The 22,610-nt window shown below is 37.4% G+C and overlaps 1 protein-coding gene across 1 annotated transcript in view; it reads left to right on the top strand.

Annotated features, from left to right (window-relative positions):
- Positions 1-22,610, top strand: part of IL1RAPL2 (interleukin 1 receptor accessory protein like 2) — a gene marked incomplete at both ends in the record, with an annotated part of 1,190,107 nt that overhangs the window by 1,151,279 nt on the left and 16,218 nt on the right. Inside the window, 2 exons of the mRNA XM_080910286.1 lie at positions 5,225-5,370; positions 15,035-15,178. Coding sequence (XP_080766412.1) covers positions 5,225-5,370; positions 15,035-15,178 — 290 coding nt within the window. The remainder of the gene's footprint in view (positions 1-5,224; positions 5,371-15,034; positions 15,179-22,610) is intronic.

Here is a 22,610-nt window from a genome sequence, read left to right on the forward strand (position 1 = left end):
CTTACTGCTTTTAGTATTCTTTCTTTGCTTTGGGCATTTGGCGTTTTGACTATTATATTTCGGGAGGAATTTCTTTTCTGGTCCAACCTATTTGGAGGTCTGTAGGCTTCTTTTATGCTCATAGTCATCTCATTTTAAAGGGTAGGGAAGTTTTTTTCTATGATTTCATTGAAAATATTTACTGTGCCTCTTAGTTGATGTTCTTCACCTTCTTTTACTCCTATTATCCTTAGATTTGGTCTTCTCATTGTGTCCTGGATCTTCTGGACATTTTGGGTTAGGAGCTTTCTGGTTTTTGCATCTTCTCTGACTTTCTTGTCTATGTTTTCAAGGTTGTCTTAGGTCTCTCTTCTATCTCTTGTAATCTGTTGGAAATGCTTGCAGCTGTGACTCCTGATTTCTTTTTTAGGTTTTCTACCTCTAGTGTTGTCTCTTTTAGTGTTTCCTTTATTGTGTACATTTCCATTTTAAATTCCTTCTTCCAGTCCTTCATCTGTTTGGTTATGTTTTCGTCTAGTTCTTTGAGTTCTTTGAATGGTTTTCTTGTTTCCTCTTTAAAAGCTTCTAATTCTTTATGCTTTTCCTCCCGTTCTTGTTTAAGAATCTCTATCATCATCTTGAGGCATGATTTCGGGTCTGAGTCTTCTTTTTCTGGAGTGTTTTGCATTCCACTGTTTGCTGTGATTAGAGAGCTTGCTTCTAGTGTTTTCGTGTTGTCTTGGTTTCCCTGGGGTATGTTCTTTTGCTTTTCTCTTGTTGTCTCTGTTTATAGGTGTTCTTGCTGTCACTGATTGGTTCTCACCTCTCCCTTGTACCTGGCCTGTGTTCCTGGATCTCCATGTGTTTTTGGTGGCAGATGGCATGAGTGTCTATTCTGTAAGCAAGGGCTGCCAGCTGATAACAGAGAGCCCAAAACAGGGTACCTGCTCCTCTGAATCATCCAGGGGGGGGGCACACTTTCCGCATGCTCAGCAGAGATCTCTCTGCTCCAAGGCTACTCGAAACGCCTTCTCACCAGGCCTGTGTCCCTGGATCCCTGCTGTTCTTGGTGTCAGATGGCCTGACCACCTGTTCTGCACCCAAGGGCCACCGGCTGGAAACAGACACCCCAATGTTTTTCATTAAGTCCAGAGTTGACTAATTCAGCACAGTCCCTGTCCTGCAAGCCCCAGGGACTAACCCTCTTATGGACACATTTCTCAGTCCTAGAATTATAGATATATGCTGCTGTCCTTTTTGTTTACCTGGTTTTCCATTTGCTAGAGAGATGAACTTGGGTCTTTTTGCTTGTGTAGCAAGCACCTAACTGACCAAGCCATCACCATAGCCATGCTATTAAAACTTCTAATAATATATTCTAGCTATAAGTTTTGAAGGTGGTGGTTTTCATCACCTGAATTGATCTTTACAACTTTTTTTCCTAATGTTTACCTTTTCATATTGCTTGCCTTAAAGTGTTAGTCTTTGGACACCATATTGGTTTCATTTTATTGTCTACTTGATGCATCCTAAAGCCACATAGGGAAAAGAAATCTTAATCGATTAGGCAGATCTGATTGGCCTGTGGCCATATAGTCTGTGAAAGATTGTCTTGACTGATACGGGGGTCTCAGCACACTCTGAGTATCTAGGCTTAGACAGATAACCTAAAATGTATAAGAACATTAGCAGAATATGAGCCATGGAGACAACAGAGAGGAAGCAGCCTTGCCTGTAGATTTCCTGCCTTGAGCTTCTTCCCTGACTTCCCTCAGTGATCTACTGTGATTTAAGGTAAACCATTTTTTAATCACAGCAACAACAACAACAACAACCACTAGAACACATTCCACAGGTCAAAATTCCAATGGAGAAATAGATTTCCGAACTTACCAATGTTTTAACATTTTTGGTGATGATTTCAACCCAAAATAAATTGTTAAAAAATAAGTTCAACTTTACATGTCTTAGTATTCCCATATTTTATCATTAGAATGAAGTACTTCTCAGGTTATTTAAAGTACATCCTAGGCTGCCCTCACCTCTAACCTCCATTAATCATAAAACCAGTCTCTTTAGTGTCTAGTTTTCACACATTCTACAAATAGTCACCACTATCTCTGCCTAGAAAACAATATCTTTTCCCTTTGCCCTAGCCACTGTGTCAAATCTATTTTTAAAGCTAATTTAAGTTGTGTGCTTTGAAATTCTATAAGTCATCACAATTGGGGCGGGAATATTTCCTGACCTCATCCATCCTGTAATTTTTCAATTGTGGAGATTTTGCCTTCTCCTTTAAATTTTAGAATTTAATGCATCAGGTTTGAGCCTTAGAATGTTTCTATTTCTCTTATACTAAGTCTTTAACCCAGATCTAGGTAATTATGCAGCGTTGAAAAAGTATCATGGATGGATTTTCAGATATCGTTTTTTGGTAGGAAAGTTTGACTACTCTGCAGACTGAATTGCAGACATAAACACCAACCTCCTGCTTAATTCCAAAAAAGCAAATCACCTCTAGATTTTTAAGAGCTGATAATTAAGACACCTCATATATATTAATAGAACGAAGAAGGATCATTTTTCAATCCTCTCTCTAAATTCTTTCTGCAGCCTGTGGAGATCTGTTTTTGGAAACTGCATTAGAGATGAGGAGGGAAATGCTCTGTGGCATGGAACAGGATCAGCTTTCTGCCCCGTGCCTGGCAGAAACTGTGACTGCCTTCCATGTGATATTTTAAATCAAATGAAATTGGTGGCGCCTCTGAGGCTTCTGCAACTACTAGAGCTTATTCCACAGTGGTTTTACATGATGTTAACACAGTTGAATACAGTGGGATTTACCATGGGAAGGGAGAAAACAAGGAGAACAGAAGTCAATGTAAATTGTAAACATCACGAATTTCTAGCTGTATGCTGTGGGGGGGGGGTGTAAATGAGAAAGTTTAACTTCAGGCTGTTGATAAAGCAATTACTATAAAGACAAATGGTAACATGTGATCTTAAAGCTATGTACATGTAAAAGGTCATAGAAGACTTTCCTGAATTATATTCACACATTATCATGTCTTGGATAATGGAGGGGAACAGAAACAGGGTTAATTTTAAAAATGTGTAGAACTTACATTAGGTTTCATATCAGTACAAGGGACTCCCAGATTCTAGCAGCTCTCTTCTGCAACTTAACTTAAAGCTTTCCCATCTTTCAAAGAAGAACTAGGAGAAAAAAGTGTAAACAAAACCGATATTGAATGCTAATAAAAACAAAATTAAAATGTTTGGGAAGGAGCCAAAACCTGAAAAAAAAAATCTATCTTCAGATATAGGAAGGTTTATACTTAATAATGTTTCTTTAAATGTGATAGTGGTTTTATTTTTCAAATCACTTATTTAAACTCATTTTACTTTTCCAACTTCATTGTCAGATTATTTATGTTTTACAGTTTAAAAATAAGTGTATAGCACCCTCTCAGAGTGTGGTACACCTAGACCTTAAATCATTAATAATCCAAGAGCTAGGAATATAGCCTTGTGGAAAATTTCGGTATTCAAAGATCATTATGTTTAATCTATACACACCAAGAAAATTCTGACTGTTTTATGTTATGTTCTGTTCTACATTCACTTTATGCTTGTGGTAACTAGTGGGATTTCAATGCATGCTATCAAACCTCTAAAAGAATTACCAAAATGTTTTAAAAATCTGTACATGTATCTCTCTTTTTTAAGTTGTAAGAAAAAATGAATTAAAATACAGCACCAGTTGAAAAAATGACTTTGTAAGTTCCAGCTTGACTTTGTATTAATCAATCAGAGGTGCCTTTTCTGTATTCATGATTGTATATCCAAAAAGAAGGTGAAAATTGCTTTTGTCACCCCTTACTTTCCCATATAAAGTATTTTATGGTTACTAATATATGTCCATATTTAACTCAATACCCCAGAACGTAGCAGCCATTTTCTCCCATTTTTATTTGCTCTTTTGGTCAAAACCATTAGGAAGCAGAGATGGCTTTAATGAAGAAGTACTAAGATACTGTTAAGACTCTCTTTGAAGAAATGGGAACCAGTGTTAGTAGTGCAGGTCTTCTGTGTCTGGCCACCCAAGGCCCCTTGCAATTTGATTCATAATGAAAACAGCAAGATAGGAGATAATATCACCAAGAACAAGGTTTCTTCCATGAGTAGGAGAAACAGAAGAACAAGATGGGTTTGAAGATATCAGGGCCATGGGGTGGACATGCAGACAAACTTTGGACAGGGCCATGCAGTGTCTTAGATAAGAAGCAAGAGAGTTTCAATTAGAAGTCACTAAGTACCTTCTGTTTATTTTCACTAAGTACCTTCTGTTTATTTTATGCATGTTCACCATTTGTTTGCTTCCTTGTTTGCTTGCTTGTTTATCTTGTTGGTTGCTTCTGTTTTTATTATTGCTTCGGTTTGGTAGTTTTGAAGCCATGGTTTCTCTCTGTAGCCCTGGCTGTCCTAGTGCTCATTTAGTAGAAAAAGTTAGCCTCGAATTCATAAAAATCCACTTGCCTCAGCTTCCCAAGTGCTGGCATAAAAGGCATGTACCAGAATGCCCAAGTTTATGCTCACCCATTTTAGTTAGTTAATTTTATTTATTTATTTTATGTGCATTTGGCCTACATATATGTCTGTGTACGTGTCAGATCCTCTGGAACTGGAGTTACAGATGGTTGTGAGCTGTCATGGGGTGCTGGGAATTGAACCTGGGTCTTCTGAAAGAACATGCAATGCTCTTAACTGCTAAGCCATCTCTACAATCGCTATGCTCATCATTTTTAATGTTCCCTTCTTTACCCCTTTATAAAACCTAACTTCTAACCATAAAATCTATACTCGTACATATTTTCTCATTGTGTCACTGTGTAAAGCTCATACTAGATTTTATAAACTCAATTTAGAACATTAAAATTATTTTTGCATTATTTTGACACAAATCACATGCCCTCTGTTTATCAAAGCCCAGTGACATGTTTGTTGTTGCTTCCTTTTCTGATGAGTAAATTCCCCATGTCTGACTCTTGTTTCTTTTCTGTTCATTACTTTTTGTGTTTTATTTTTATTGGAGGCGATATACTCACATGCTCCTGACCAGAGTACTGTATCCAATAGAGTCCAGAGGCAGGAATGCTGGTTTAATTAACTTCTTATAGAATTTGTACGACTGCTTTCTGCCTCTTTGAAACCAACACACCCAAGTCTACTATTTTTCTTTCAGGCTCCTCAAAGAGCATCTCGGAGAAAAAGAAGTTGAGTTGACACTGATCTTTGACTCAGTGGTAGAAGCTGACTTGGCTAATTATACCTGCCATGTGGAGAACAGAAATGGAAGGAAACATGCCAGTGTTTTACTGCGGAAAAAGGGTATTCTTTTTCATAAATACAATTATGACTTTACTAACTACCAATAGCTACTAAATATGTTTTCTGGACACATTTTGTCATTTAATAAAAACTTCCTTTAACTATTGCCTTTTTATTATTATTTAAAGAGTTTCTTATTTTATTTTTTTAACAGTTCAGCTGTTTCCCCTCAATCTCCCCTCCAACAGGTCCTCATCCCATTCCTTCTCACCCTGTCTCCAAGAGGATGTTGCCCCCTGAAGCACCAAGCCTCCTCACTACGTGGGGCCTCAAGTTTCTCAAGAGTTAGGTGCATCTTCTCCCACTGAGGCCAGACCAGGCAGTCCTCTGCTGTATATGTGTCAGAAGCTTCAGACCATCTCTTGTACACTGCCTGGTTGGTGGCTCGGTGTCTGAGAGATCTCAGGGGTTTGGGTTACTTCAGACTGCTGGTTTTCCTATATAAGCTTCATCCAGCCTTTCCCTAATTATACAATAAGTATCCCCAAACATCTGTTCATATTGGGTGTAAATATCTCCATCTGTCTCTGTCAACTACTTGTTGGGCCACTCAGAAGGCAGCTATTCTAGGCTCCTGTCTATAAGCAGACCATAGAATCAGTCCTTGGAGTCTACCCTACATATGGATCCCAAGTTGAGCCGGTCCCTGGACCACTTTTTCATCAATCTTTTCTCCATTTTTGTCTGTGCAGTTTTTTTAATTTAAATTATTTTATTTATTTACATTCTAGTCACTAGTCAATGACTCCTTCAGTCCCCCGCTCCCACAGTTCCTCATTCCATCCCCCCCTTGCCTCCAAGAGAATGTTCTATCCCCCCCACACACACACACACACTAGGTCTGCCCCTTCCTTGGGGCCTCAAGGCTGTTGAGGAGTAAATGTATCTTCTCCTAATGAGTGAAGACCAGGGGATCCTCTGCTACATATATGCCACGGACCACAGTCCAGGTCATGTATGCTCCTGGTTGGTGGCTCAGTCTCTGGGAGCTCCCTGGGGTCTAGGTTAGTTGAGACTGCTGGTTTTCCTGTGATGTCATTCTCCCCTTTAGCCTCTTCAATCCTTCCACTAATTCAACCATAGGGGTCTCTATGGTTGGATATAAATATCTGCTTCTGTCTCATTCAGGTGCTTGTAGGGGCTTTAAGACATCAGCCATGCCAGGCTCTGTCCAGTCGGTAAGCACATCTTAGCACGGTAGTATCAGGCCTTGATGTCTCCATGAGATGGATCCCAAGTTGGGCTGGTCATTGAACTTCCTTTCCTTCAGTCTCTTCTCCATTTTCCCTGCATTTCTTTTAAACAAGAAAAATTCTGGGTCAAGAATTTTGACTGTAGGTTAATAACCCAGTCCCTCCACTTGAGGCCCTGTCTATCTACTGGAGGCAGACTCTTCAAGTTCCCTTTCCTTAATGTTGGGCATTTTGGCTAAGAACACCCCAAAGTTTTTCCACCACAGCAAGCCCTGACCACCCTAACATGTATGAAAAGCAAGATAACGACATAACAATCCGATCTCATGCAGATAATAGAGGCCTTTAAGGAAGATATAAAGAAATCCCTTGAGGAAATACGGGAAAACACAGGCAAACAAGTAGAAACCCTTAAGATGAAACAAATTAATCCCTTAAAGAAATTCAGGAAAATACAATCAAGAAGATGAAGGAATTGAGTAAAAGGGTCCAAGATCTAAAAATGGAAATATAAATAATAAAAAATTGTTGTCTTTTTTAAGGAGCAATATTTTGCTTGCTGAGCATACTAGGAAAAATTTTTAAAAAGCTATGTAACCTTTAATAGCATAAGGAAATAAATAAATAAAATAAAGTCTGGTCATGCATTATATCACTTGAAATAAAATGTGCCATGTTTGTAATTCAAAGTGATAAATAAAAGTTGGATATAGTAACATTCACTATTTTCTCTGTATTTCACTTTATTATGTGTTACATTGCTTAGTTCAAATATTAGACATTATGTTAACAGATTAAAAACATAGTTACTTTTTAAATTCCAAAATAAAATGTAACATAAATTACCAATAATGACATATAAGGTGAGTTATCATAAATACTCTAAGTTATATTTTATGACATGACTTGGTATTAAAAGACCTTTTAATGGGTGCATATATTCTAAGTACTTTGGCATTTCTGGAAAAGTTCCTCTTAATAGTTTGTGCTAGAATGTGTATAACTGTATGTGATGGGGAAAAAAAAGAAACAAAATTTACGCATAAAGGAGCTAAAACTAGACAGTGCCAGAAAAGCATCTGAAAAGGCTTTAGCAGAAGTCTCCACTACTAAAAAAAAGGCTAAACAGTCTGTGTGTTCACCTGGGAAAGGTTTGTAAATGTAGCAGAACACATGTTCTTAATCAGGCCACTTGTTGCCTAGGCTATAGAACAATAGAACAGATTAAATCAGCAAAATCACTAGTTGAACATACTGGCCAAGATAGAATTTCCATTTTCTTGCCAGCCCCAAAACTTGAGCCTGACCAGAATCTCCAGAAGAAGCAAGGAAGCGTGATTTTTCTGAGAATACTGCTTCTATCTGCTGCAGCATTTCTCACATGACTGGACTCGATGCTATCTTAAAGGCATATTTATGCATAAAGGGGTCTAATATGGAAATAGAAGTCAGTGTAGCAGGGTTCAGGTAATCTGGTTCAGTCACCTGGTGAAAAATAACTGACATGCTTGATTAGTGTTTCTGAACCCTAGTCTCCTCGTATATACAAAAAGTAATGATATCTACCTTGTAAAACTAACAGTTTAAATAACCAAGTACTAGATATAAAACATATCCCACCTAAAAGTGTATTTTGTTATATTGAGTACTGAGTAATATTTTCATCTATATACCTTCCTACATTAGCATAGGCTTTGCCATAGCTCACAACAAAAGTTGCTTTGTCCCTGTCATTTTGGGATGTACTTTTGTTTCAGAGATTTTCTAAAGCAGAATTTGCTGCTGCACTTCGGTGTCTTTAAGCAACTTACACAGTGTTTCCCTATTAATAGGCACTTGGATTACATCCTAGTTGAATAAATGATTAAAACCCTCTTTTATTATTGAGGACTCATGTGTAGCAAACATATGAGAGGTATTGAGAACTAGACAAATAAAATAGACATCCCAAACCTCTGAGATAGTAACAATGCAAAGAAATATAAACATTTAATAAAAGTTACACAAAAGACACACTTTTTCCCTTTATTTCTTTCCTTTTTTCTCTTTTCAATCTGAAAATTTCTTTGGGAAAAAAACCATGAAGGAAGGTTTGTGATAATTCAACCAGTGGGAACAGATAAAATCTGAGTTTTCAAATAAATCTATTCTACTTAAAAGTAAAAGCAACAACTGGCAGTTCTTAAAATTCTAGAAATCTGAAACTCAACATGAGGATACACCGTTAAAGTCTACTGCCTTCCATATCATCCAAGGAACTTTTACTAAAATTATTACTAACTGGTAACACTAATTCTCATTTTCCTAATACATGTTGTGATTCACTTTTTTTCAGCTTCTCATTTCAATCTCAGAATTCTCAGTAGTTCTCCAACTCTTAGCTAGTCATTTATTTATTGTCACCTCACACAAAGTCCCATAGGTACATCAAGCTTCTCTTGCCCCAAAGAGGATATTTTATTTCACCTGCCTATATTCAGGATCCTCTGTTCATTTTCATCATCATCATCATACCAGTTTTGTGGACCAAAATTTTCAGCGCCATCCTTCAGTTCTAGCTTTCTCTTTTCATGTCACAAATAAGCCCCATAGTTCAACTTTCAAAGTTTAGTAGAGCTATAAGCCCTTCCTCGGCTTCACTGCTGCCAGATGAGTTGGAACTCTCAGTACAGCTGAACTGAATGAAACTCCAAACTTTTGCTATTGCCCAATCTTTTCCTATTGCTGATTTCACATTTTACTACACTCTAGATTGAATGTCATGGTCACTAGCCTCCTTTAACTTTCACATGCTCAACAAGGATTGGCCTTTCTTAGATCTGTCTTCATTGTTTATTTCTTCTGCCTGGAACATTTTCCCCTCTCTGTTCCCATGGTGGCCTCCAATCACACAGGCCTCTTCTTATGTGACCTACTACTCAGTGGGCATTCCCTGGACACCTCATATAAAGTGTAATTCACTATCTTTTTCCAGTCCTCAACATTTCCGTTTCTTTCCTGTGTATAGATTAATTAGTGTTGGTTATTACACTGGACATTTTTTTTTGTGTTCTTCCTGCCAAAGAATTTGCCTTCCATAAGTGTGGGGATTTTTCTTGCATTAATGACAGCTGTATCCATAGTACATAAAACATAATAAATACTCAAAAGTGTTTGTTGCATGACAAGTCAAATCGTATATGAGTAGTCCTCTGCAGTGGGAGAAAAGAAAAAAATAATTCATAAAACAAGATTTTTTTATCTGTGATCTTGTCTTGACTGTATGCATTCAGTTACTTAACATCATTTTTTCTCTTTATAAAGATTTTAACTCTCAGGCTCAAAGATGAAAAAGCCAAAGGTCTCAAAGACCAAGCATATATAGAAAAATAAGTGGACTGACTATTAGAAAAAATATGAAACAGAATATAGACAAAACATACTTTACTTAAAGGACAACTTACCACTCTGTTCTAGAAGATTTTTGACTCAGGGTATGAGTGCTTAAAAGTTTTCAAGTGAAGCTGAGAGTTAAGATGATCTCTTTTAAATTTATAAACACTAATATTCATTTTTCTTGGCATGTTTTTATTTTAATAAAATTATATTTGACACATGATAGATCAGTTTGCATTCTTCTAGGCAGAAGTTAAAATTTTTCAGGGAGTTTTGCTAAAGAACAATGTTAATATTTTTTTCATTTGTTCTTTAAGCTCTCAGAACTATGAGGAGCAAAAGTATTTGTGAAACGGTTATAATTTTTAAAAACACTATCAAGCTTCTCTTGTGTTAATATATAATATATGTGAATATATTATATATATGTTTATATTTAAAATATTAACCTTGAATTTAGAGCTATTAGACTTTATCAAAATAGAGCCTTACCACACTGGCTGTGATAATTCCACCTAGAGTGCAAACATAAGCTTGTTTTATGGAACAATGACTTCTTAATGAGATGTAAGTCAAATATTTGAAATCCCCTAAGTGATCATTATGGAGAAAAAATTTGTGACGAATCATTTCATGAACTCTAAAGGGCTTTTGTATAGTAAAAGTTCACCTCTAACATACCCAGTTCTCATGGACAAAATTTACAAAAATATTATATTCTATAACTATATAGCTCCTAATACAGCTGTATTTTGTTTTCTTTGAAGAGCTATTAGAGAGAAAGTATAGCTAACTACACAGTATTACAAGACCCAACTAATGTTTCCCTCTTGGTGACTCAATATCATGAACTTAACCTTAAAATATTCTGGTAATTAGGTCTACCTCTTTGTTCATAGTTCATTCCCCACAAAAATTTAAGTACAACAACTAAATCAAAATCTCACTCTCTGCCTCTGCCTTCCTTTCTTTCCCTACCTATTGCACCTTCCCTCCCCTCCTTTCTCCTATTCACTCCCTACAGAACACTTTCTTCTACTCCACCTGGGTTTTTACAATCTAGGAAGCTGTTTTAATATAAAAGGCTATATTGGATTGTATAATTTATAAAGAACACAAATATGTTTTCTCATACTTCTGGAGGCTAGAATATCCAAGATCTAAGCCTTAGTAGTCCTTTATGTCATGTTTTACCAATGTTGGGCTCAGAGCTATTTAGGCTAATTTATTATTTTTACAATGAGCCTTTCCCTGGATTACTCATCTTTTTCTTAACCATCCCCAGACTCTCCCACAAGGCTCTTCACATTGGCAGTGCACAGCAAATTTCCTTGAGCATCTAATCATTCATTATCCATTTTCAAAGCCACTTCTCCATTTTCAGAGATTTGTTAAAGCAGCACCCTAGTCAGCAATAATGTATGTCCTAATCTATTTGGCTGCTGTAATAAAACAGATTTAACAAAGCAGCACATTAAAAAGCACAGATTTGACACTTACAGTTCTAGCATATTTCCTGTCTATTAAGGACCATTTCCCATAGTTGATAAATTCTATGAGTTCTCACATAGGAAAATAAGTAAAAAGATGCTCTCCATCCTCTAATGGGGTACTTTTTTCCAAATCCTAATACCATTGCCCAAATTTAATACTGTTTTAATATATGGTGTTTTGTCTATTGCTGGGAATCAAACTCCAACTCTAAAAAATGTGCAGCCACTGAGCGATATCCCAAAATCAACAAACATGACTTTTGAGCGGATGCTAACATTCAGGTCCCAGAATAAATCCCATAACCCATTCACTAATGTTTGTTAAAGAAGCAAGCTCAAACATTCAAACACACACACACACACACACACACACACACACACACACACACACAGTCCCACACACTGTTCTCTTGTCTCTTGTCTTCACTTGCTATTTTTCCCATACAATAATTTCTGACCTTTGTGTTCACACTGAAGAAATAGATGGGCTCAAACTAAGAAGATATGAAAAATGTACATATACAATAAGCATTATCTATAAAAAGTTATAACTACTCAAAGTCTCCTCCCTGGCTGCAGTTATCCTGAGGAAGTATTTACAAGACACAGACCAAAATAAATGGCTCTCAGCTTCTCAGTCAGGAAATGTCTTGAAGTACAGATCCTGCTGTGATAGAAAATGGCAAATGCAAACAGAAGACAAAAGAAAAGCCAGATGTCATTTGGCTGGTGGCAGTTTTACCCTCTGATTATAGGATGGATGTTTCTCTTTTGATAAGTGTGCCTTGGCTGAATCAAAGAATACTTGTTGGGTCTCAGAGTCCAGTTCACAGTTTTTACCTTAAACAGCCACCATTATGTAATATTTTTCAGAGGCATTTTTATAAAATGGACCCCCCCCCCAAAACCACAAAGGTACTTTTCCCACCATGGTTCCCTTCCATATATTTACTGCTGTCATGGGTGTCTGCTACTCAGGAGCGCAAATTGTTCCTGCTGCTGACGTTTTCCAGCTACCTAATAGCTGCTGTCCTCTGTAAATAACATAGAAGCTGTTGGGAAATTTTCCGTTCAGTGACTTTGAAAACAGTTGAGAGCTGTTCTGGCCAGAAAGGAAATGGAAGAGGAGCAGGAAGAGAGGGAGGGAGAACAAGAAGTAGAGAAGAAGAGCAAGAGGGAAGAAGATGAGGAACAAAACAGAGAGGCATGCAAATAATACAGATGAAGTTGAACATTTCTAAAGGCAAAAACAAGAACAAAATGCGGGAGTCAGTCATCAATGAGGAAAGTTGAAAGAAATGTTGATTTTCAGAGTAAGAAAGAGACATTTATTGTTTCCAACACAGTGGCCATTTACAATGTATTTTGATGGAACCTGGGAAGGAAACAAGTGAAGACTGCCCTTTGTTTCCCAGTATAAATATGTTCTGGAAGCTTGCTTACGCCCAGATAGAGGTAGGGAGTAGTTCCTATGACACCAGTTCATAAAACAAGAGGCACACTTAAATATGTGGTAGGATTTTTTGGTTTTTCCTACAATGTAGGTGCTTCATTTCAAACTGAGTTCCTCTTGTAGCAGGCAGGGCAGAGATACTCATGTCCTACCTACTTGCTCAGTTCCTCCGACTATCCATCATTGGCAGTTGCTCCTCACTGCACCTCCATTCTCTTCCCCTTTCCGCCATGCCTCATTTTGCTTTAATACCAGAAGAGTTACTTTTATTTGCATTTCAACTCTGAGTTTCTTAATCAGCTGCATTGTGTCCGGCTCACATGTGGAACTCCTATGAGCCCACTCCTTCCATGACTACAGCACTTATCAGTGTCTTCTTCAAAGGACCTTGTGACATCTATCACAATACTATCTCGTTGTCACTAGGAATTGCAGTCTATCTTCATTCCTTGAAGCCAAATAATGGGAACCAAATCTTCCACAAGTCACAGGGTCCAAGGAAATACTGCCAGCATTTCCAAGGAAGAACGTGTACATGCCTTCCCATTATCACTTTAGGATAGACTAGATAATGCTGGGGTAGATCAAAAAGTCTTAAGTTTGAATTTAGGAGACCATAGCTTGTATCCTATTTGAGACACTTTTAGATAGATGGCATTAGAAAACTGATTTAAAATATATGTATGTATATATGGTATATGATATAATCATGTATTTTGTAAATTAAAATATGCTAAATGGGTTTTGTTACATTGACCATGATTTATGTTTTTTAAGCAATGGTCTTAGATTTAAAATAAAGGGAACATTACCAAAGAACAGTTGTCTGTGTTTCTCAAGAGTCATAGCCAACTCAGAAATTTGAATAGGCCTACCCAGAGAAACTGACTGTGCCAACCACAGTCAAAAGCAACTAATGTCCAAAATAAAATGTCATTTCCCTAGCCAGTGTCTAGTTACATGGTAATCAGAATTAGTAGGAATAGAGTATTTGCTTGATAATTACAGAATTAGATTGAATGGAGACCACCTAATCTTGTAGGCAATTTCATTTAATTATGATGAGACCAGTGGATGTTCTTGTCCCTCAACAGAAAACATTTCTTTCCTGGGCTCTCTCAGATTTAGCACTTCTCCTTTAGATAATGCTGAACTCAAAATCTAAAATATCCTTTGACTTCGAATGTTTATAATTTCCATGATACTATCCCTTTATTTTTTATGATCAGTCTAGATTTGTTAATATCACTAATTAAGCTACAGATAATCCACCGTTCTCTGAGCCTGTGAGACATTATTGTTTCATTCCATTATGTGCTGATTTAATTATCTCAACTCTCAGGGTTCCAGAAACGCCTCAGTGGAAAAGCTTAAGTATAGCATACTTTGGTGTTGGCCAAAGAGGCAAAGTGACTAACCTAGATTTGTGCACATTTTGTACCACGAGGTATATTATATCACAAATTTATTATAATAATTTATTCAAATAAGTATGGGGAATGGATAAGCTAATTCCTCCTGCTTAGTGTACATTCGATTATTTTCTACTGAGGTTAAGTGGAACAGTTAAATCTTGCAAGCTCATTAGATTTTATTTGATTCTGAAAGTAATTTTATGATGTTATTCTATAGTAGAAGAAGAGAGCCTGTGACCTGAGAAGTACAGAAGAAAATATCACTAAACCAACAAAATATTTTAACAGAAGCAACAAAACATTATGCATGAATCCAAAATAAAGGAACTTTAATAGTTCCCTGATATAAAATAATAATAGCATATGATATATTAATAACATAATACTTATAATTTATAACAAATATTTTTTAATAAATGACATATATTTGTTATATAATAAATAATTAAATAATTTTAAAATGTATGTAAAAAAGCAATATTTTTTTTAAATTAATTGAGATATGAGCATTTCTTTTATGATATGCTTACTACTTTAATGGTAAGTTGCTCAAAACTTCAGAGTATGGTTAATTTTATTAAAATATGACTCATGCTAACATATCAGGAGTAATATTCACAAGATATTTTGCAAAGAAAACCAGAACGGTTAGTATATCGCCTACATAGAGACTTGAGGAAAGATTCAAAGTGTTGCTGGTTTAATTCCTTTTCTTGTTTGTTCTGTTTACTTCAGACTTAATCTACAAAATTGAGCTTGCAGGGGGCCTGGGAGCAATCTTTCTGCTGCTCATACTGCTGGTGGTGGTCTACAAATGCTACCATATCGAACTGATGCTTTTCTACAGACAGCGTTTTGGAGGTGATGAAACCACTGATGGTAAGCCATCTCCTTTCCCCAAACTCACTTAATAGACTAAAGTGTTGTATGACCATGTAAGAGTCAATTTCTATTATTGGGTAACAAAAATTAAAATATTTAGGGATAAAAGGTTATGACAAGTACAACATACCCTCAAACAACTTAGGAAAAGGTTATTTATGAAAAAAATGAATATGATTATGCAACTGTGGATAAAGAATATAATGCATTATTTTATCTTATTCATCAAATCTTCCTATGTTGGATAATATTTCAAAATTAAAATCTTAACAAGATGTGTCTTGATCTAGAGACAAGCAATCAGTATGAAAGCCCTTTACCACAAAATAAAATACATGGTTTAACAGCTCAACAAAATACATGAATTTACATATTTTGAATATTTTAGGGACATTCTGAAGATAACTGAAGAGATACAAATTTAGAGTGTGTCTGTTTGTTTGAATATGTGGCAATCCCTACAAACACATATGTATGAATACTCAGTACCTGGCTCCTACGAGCTAGCTGAAGAAAGCTCATTGCTTGTGGATGAACTTACCTAGGTATCAATTTCCATTAGTGATTTCTTCTTGTCCCCCCAAAAAGTGAGCTATCTATTTCCTTATCTATCTGCCCCATTGTCATGAATTGAACCACACTATCTCAATCATAAAAAGAAAGCAACATAAATTTTCATATGTGACTTTTCTCACGTATTATGTCACAGCAATGGGAAATATATCTAAAATTGTACCTTATAAATTTGATATATCTCCTTTGCAGGACTTTTAGAAATCATATAGATTAAGTATCAGTAGACTATTTTATTAAGCCTTACTCTTAGAACATTTAGAAATGCTTTATTTCTTTTTCAAGAGAAAAATTTATATTTTCTGGTTTTATATTTTATTTTTTATTTCAAACAATTTTAAATTTAAATATATTTGACCATATTCTTTGTTTCTCCCCAAGTAAAGCTGCTATACTTTTTCAATAAGCACCCATAAAAAATCATGTTATATCACTATATATGATGCCCTCACTACCCAGCTACTATAAACCTTGGAAACATGTATGTAGAATGCCTTAGATAAGACAGTTTTTTTAAATAATTCAATGCATTTTATTTATATATTCTTTTATAACATCTGGAACATACTATGAATTATATGAAGATGTTTATTCAAAATTACAAAATACCTACATTTTATTACTTTTCTCATTAACTTTGCTCATATAATCAAGAAACGAATGAATTAACAGCTCATAATAAAATGACAGTAATCAAAGCATTAGCTCCAAATAGAGTCTCTCCAACTAGAGAGTTCATTTCCAAATCCTTTTATCTGCCTAACCAGTAGACAAAGATGCTGTGATAAAAAAAAAGTTTGTTATTGATATAGATGCACCATGGATTTTGCCATTTAAGTGGACCACACAACCTTGTCCTTAAAAATCCATGTAGTTTTCATAGTAACCAACCATGTTGGCCAGTTGATAAGACAGTTTTTTTTTTCTCTCTCTCTTACAACTTTATTTTAAAAAAGAGAGATACATATACAGATTTTAAAGGAATTTTGGCATAACACTATATGAATATTTTTGTCAATACTTAATTCTTTTAGAGGTTTGATAGCATGCATTGAAATCCCACTAGTTATCATAAGCATAAAGTACATGTAGGTCAGAACGTAACATGGAAACAGTTTTCTTGGTGAGTATAGATTAAGCATGATGATCTTTGAATACCAAAAATTGCCACAAGGCTATATTCTTAGCTCATGGATGAGACAGTTTTTTAAACAAAATATACTTTCCAGTTGCCTATAAAGAATGGGTTTTAAGGTGTTTAGTTTACTGAAATACTGGAGAATAAGCTTTAACTTATATTTTTAGTAAAGTCTTTACCTTGAAGAAGATATAATTAATGTGATGATAGAACTTTTGAGAAATCTGATTTTGACATTTTTGCTACTATGACATAAATATCAGTATGAATGGATCTTAATTGACTATTATCTCACAGTAAATAGAGCAATTCTTCTTGACAAATTCATTTTGAAATTTTGCATTTACTCAAGTATTACAGTAAAATGTTCAATGAAATGCAGACAGCAGACACACACACACACACACACACACAGACACCACACACACCACACACACTACACACCACACACACCACACACACCACACACACCAAATACACACTCACACAAACACCCCACATGCCCCACACACCACACATACACCCCAGACCACATACCGCATACCACACCACACACACCCACACACACCCACACATAACATCTTCAAAAAGAGAAATAAGGCTTGCTCTTATCATGGTTGTATACATGAAAATATAATTAATTGTATTATGATCCCATGTATAAAAACTAATATTGAAAATTATATTACTTACTTACAAATATGAAATAACAAGTTCAAGCTAAGAAGGTGTGTGTTTGTGTGTGTGTGTGTGTGTGTGTGTGTATTCTTTATAAAGAACATAAAAAGTGATCTCTTGTGTTTAATTTGTTCAAGTAAACATTATAAACAATTTATTAATCTCAGTAAAAGGTAGTACAGTTTATTAGGTTATCAAAAAATAATTATTTGCTGTTATCATCTTTACTCAGTAACCCACAGTAACTGATTGATGGATATATACATAAGATTATGCTCTCAGTAATAATATTGCATTTACAGGAATTTATTTTGCTTCTTTAATTCTAAGATGGGACATTTGATCAAAAGTACCCAGTAATAAACAGCATTTTAATTAGACAATTGTATGGAGTCAGATATATTAAAGGGACCAGCTCACCATTACAAAAATATTAAATTTATAAGTTCTACATGGAAATTTGGTACTCAAACACACAATATCTATACAAGTCTAAATAAATCCTAAAAAGTCAACAAGGGTATGGTAAGGATGAATAAATTAATTTTTATTTTTATTTTCTATGTGTGTATATATAGTGCATGCATATGAGTGTGCCCATGTGTACACAAGATGAGGCAAGGGGAGGACACCTTCTATCACTCTCTGACTTTTTAAAGATGTCTCTTACTGAATTAGAAGCATTCCATTTCAGCTAGCTTGACTGGCTTCTGAGTTCCTTGGATCTTCCTGTTTCTGCCACCCCAATCAATACTAAATAAAAGCACAGATTTCATTTCACATTCACAGATTTGTACATCAATCACTGAATCTTAGAGATAAGTAAATGCATTTTAACATCCTTTTGGTAACATACATTATCTGATGCCAATCTCAGCCTATATGCTACCAAATTCTTTATTAATGCACATATTTGAATATTGCATCAACACAAATTAGTTTTTCTGAATACTTTTCATTGTGTTTTCTCATATACCAGCAGAAAAGGAGCGACTACACAGCGTTCTCAAAGCAGTTTATTCAGGAACCTTACAGCATTCCAGTGAAAATCTTTCTCTGTCCCTTGTCTGTCTCTCTTTCTGTCTCTCTTTCTGTTTCTCTTTCTCCTCGAGCTGCCCCTAAGCACAGTCCTATTGTCCTCTCTCATCTCCACCTCCTCAGTCCATGTTGTGTGCCTGCAGTTCATAGGTCCACGTCATCTGGCCTGATTTCGAGTCATGGGTGCACCTGCACAGCTCGCATGGTGGGAGTGGCTAATCTCGGCGGCAGGAGGAAGTCAGGTGCTAGTCACAAAACTAGGCAGGAGTCCCAAGCATCATCTTGGGACTGCCATCACACCTGCTCTCCACATATTCCCCTTCTTTATAATTTTGGCCGAGATAGTATCTGCCTTAGGTTGCCCCCTATGGCAGTGCCCCTTACCCGTTGTTGGGAGACGAACTGCATTGGTTCTATCCCTGTCTTAGGTTGGTGACATGCCCAGGGAGTCTTACCTGTCACTGACTACTTCTTAGAATGCCAAGCCACACTTGAGGAGACTGCCCAGTCTCCACCACTGCCTGTAACATTAAGGATTGAGTTCTGCACTGTTGAAAATGTATATGGCACATGCACCAGAATGCCAGGACGCTCATGAGGACCAAACAAAGAGCTAATCTAGCTAGTCCAGCCCACTCTTTCAGCCTTGTGGTGGTGGTAGTGATCCAAAATCTCTTTTAGGCCTGAATAAGGTCATAGCTGAGGGGGGCTGTACAGGCCAGGGAACAAAGCTCGACATTCTAGTTTTGACAGCCAAATAATGTATGAATGCATTCCAATACATGCTATAAAAACAATTATCTTTACTACAATTTAAAATCCTATCCTCAGACTGATTATACAGTTGAATGCAATTACTATTCTGAGAAATATTGGTAATCATCTGAAAACATAACAATCCTTTAAGGGAGAATATTGCATCCCCAAGGGGTACAATATCCTCATCCCAGGATAAGAAAGGAAATTTCAAGGAGGTATAGATGCAAAGAATCGAGGGAAAACTTGTGCTGAGTGCATGAGAGGTAAAGGCTTATGGAACACTGATAGGAGCCCCCATCGCAGATCTTCAGTCTTCACCACCAGGAGCATCAGCAGCATCAGGCTCATCCACAGGGTCGTTGCTCCGCTCATCCTGGACCACTCTAGTCAACCTCTCTGGGACCCACAGTGGCTGTCGATGTTCCTGAGGAAACACAAAAACAGACCCTCTCACCCAAACCAACACCAGATCGGGACCCTGCCATTTGCCAGTCAGGACATCATTCCACATAACCAGGCCTTTGGGAGAAACATCAAGATTGGTGTGACGCTCAGCAGTGACCCACCCATGCTTGTCTTCATTTAAAAAATTTAAGGTAAAAAGAGCAATAGCCAGTCTCTCTCTAGGGGAAGAACCTGCAGAGGCAATTCCCTCCTTTTGTTAAACTAGACACTCTTTGAGTGTATGATGAGCATGCTCAATGATTCCTTGTCCTTGAGGAATATAGGATAATCCATGAGTTATTCACCCATTATCTGTTTTTAATTCTTTGGGCTGCCCCCAGGCACTCCATGCTTCAAAACAATGTGCAATTACATGACATGCCTTTTCCCCTGTATGTAGAGATGCAAAAATGATCCCAGAGGCTGTATCAATAGAAATATGGAGATACTTTAATTTTCCAAATTCAGGGAAATGAGTGACATCCATTGGCCAGAGGTGTAGAGGGCGCAACCCACGTGGGTTAACCCCAAACCCAATCTGGGGTAGCATAGGGGCACACTTCTGACACCCTTTTACAATATCCCATGCCTCATCACGCGTGATCTTAAAGCGTGAGGACAGGGTCTTGGAATTAACAAGGAAATGTGAATGAAATTCTTGAGCCAATGAAATAGGTGATGCATTGAAAAAAAATCAAGCAAGCCCTAGTGGCTTTATCTGCAATATCATTTCCCTCTGCTAGGGGACCAGGTAAGTTAATATGGGCACAGATATGCTATACAAAAAAGGGCTACATTCTTTTTAAAATCAAGTCACGCAAGGTGACAACGAGATGTCCAATAGTAGATTTTGAATTGATTTCACCGACTACTTCTAAGCAGAGCATCACATTAACAACATACTGGCTATCAGAAATTAAGTTAAAAGGACCTGGAAACAACTCAAATACCTTAATCATAATTTGCAATTCAATAACTTGAGGTGATGCAGGGTGAAATTGTATGGTAACTGGAGAGGACCCTGCCACCACATATGCTCCTTGTCCTCTCTTGGAACCATCTATAAAGATAAGGGGGGCGTCTGGCAAAAGATCCTTTGAAGTGATGTGAAGGAAAACTACAGGATGAGTGGTAATCAACTGTAGGAGAGGATCCTTAGGAAATGATTATCAAAGTTACCCTGAAAACTACACCTCAAAATTGCCCTACATTATAGGGAACTATTAAATCCTTAGGTGGGGTGCCAAAATACTGTATGCATAGTTGAATGCCTAGCAAAGCCAATTGTGCCACTGAAGTGGGATAATTCTTTTGACCATTTCTTCCTTGTGACATCTGCATAACTGCAGCTGCTAGGCCTGCATTAGTTAGCGGCCCACCCAGGTCCCTGCACAACTTCATCCAGGCTTCTAACAATTTGCTCTTGTACGGGGTGATCGCTTGACACCTTAGAACACTGTTCAAATATGAGCTGTTTCAGTAGAGGCATGGCAGTGTCGGGGTCTCCAAAAACACGTCCCCCCCCCCGCCCAGTTTCCATCATCCTTGCCACAAAGTCTGCAAATGGCTCTGTGGGTCCTTGGAGAATCTTAGTCAGATTTCTACTTACTTCCCCTGTATTTGGGAGTGATTTCCAAGCTCTAGTACCTAGGATATTAAGATGCAAACTACGCCCTTCTGTTCTGCCTGGGGCATAAGGAGGCAGAGTTGGGGGCCCGGGAGCTGACGGTTCAATCTGTACTTTCATTTTCTCCAAACTGTCGGCTATGCTCTCTAGATCGCCTTCCAATTGAGCCAATGAAATAGGTGATGCATTGAAATAGTGACATTTCTCCCTCACTAGACACTTCTCCTGCCTATGAAATCTGGGAGCGCTCTTCCCTAACCTGATTCAGAGCCTCATTTCCCTTCTCCAGCTCCACACTACACCATTCCTCATCTCCTATATAGTTTTTCACCAATTTCCATACCAGAAGCACTCCTTTACCTAGTAGTACCCCTTGCTCTTCAGCAAACTACAAATCCTTTCCTAGTTTTTTCCAACTAGACATTGTGAGATGTCCAGATTCCGGGAACCAGGGAGCTACCTGGTCCACTGCTTTTAAAAAATTCTCTACAGTCTCCTTTCTTAGCCTGATTCCTTTCGCTTTCAGCAAATCCTTCAAAGCTTGGTGAACTGTCTGAACTGATGTTGTGTTTCCCATAGTGCCAGGTACAACTTGTCCCTGTACCGGGAACTTTATCGTCTCAAACCGAGAGCTTTCCTCATCCCCTTTACCGGGTAGCTTTACAGTCTCAAACCAAGAACTTTGATTATCCCACTTACCTGAGAGCTTACCCTGACTGCGATGAGTTCTGAACGCCAAAGGGGAGTTTTGCCATATGGGCCACCACTTGTCACTACCATCTCCAAACAGCAGAAAAGGAAAGACTACACAGCATTCTTCTCAAAGCACTTTATTCAGGAACCTTACAGCATGCCAGTGAAAATCTTTCTCTGTCCCTTGTCTGTCTCTCTTTCTGTTTCTCTTTCTCCTCACCCCGCCCCCAAGTGCAGGCCTATTATCCTCTCTCATCTCCACCTCCTCAGTCCATGCTGTGTGGCTGCAGTTCATAGGTCCAAGTCATCTGGCCTGATCTCAAGTCATGGGTGCGCCTGAGCAGCTTGCATGGTGGGAGTGGCTAATCTGGGGGGGGGGGTGCAGGAGGAAGTCAGGTGCTAGTCACAAGACTAGGCCGGAGTCCTAAGCATCATCTTGGGACTACCGCCACACCCGCTCTCCACACACATAGAACATA

The sequence above is a fragment of the Micromys minutus genome (assembly GCF_963924665.1).
Source record: "Micromys minutus genome assembly, chromosome: X".
NCBI classification, from domain to species: domain Eukaryota; kingdom Metazoa; phylum Chordata; class Mammalia; order Rodentia; family Muridae; genus Micromys; species Micromys minutus.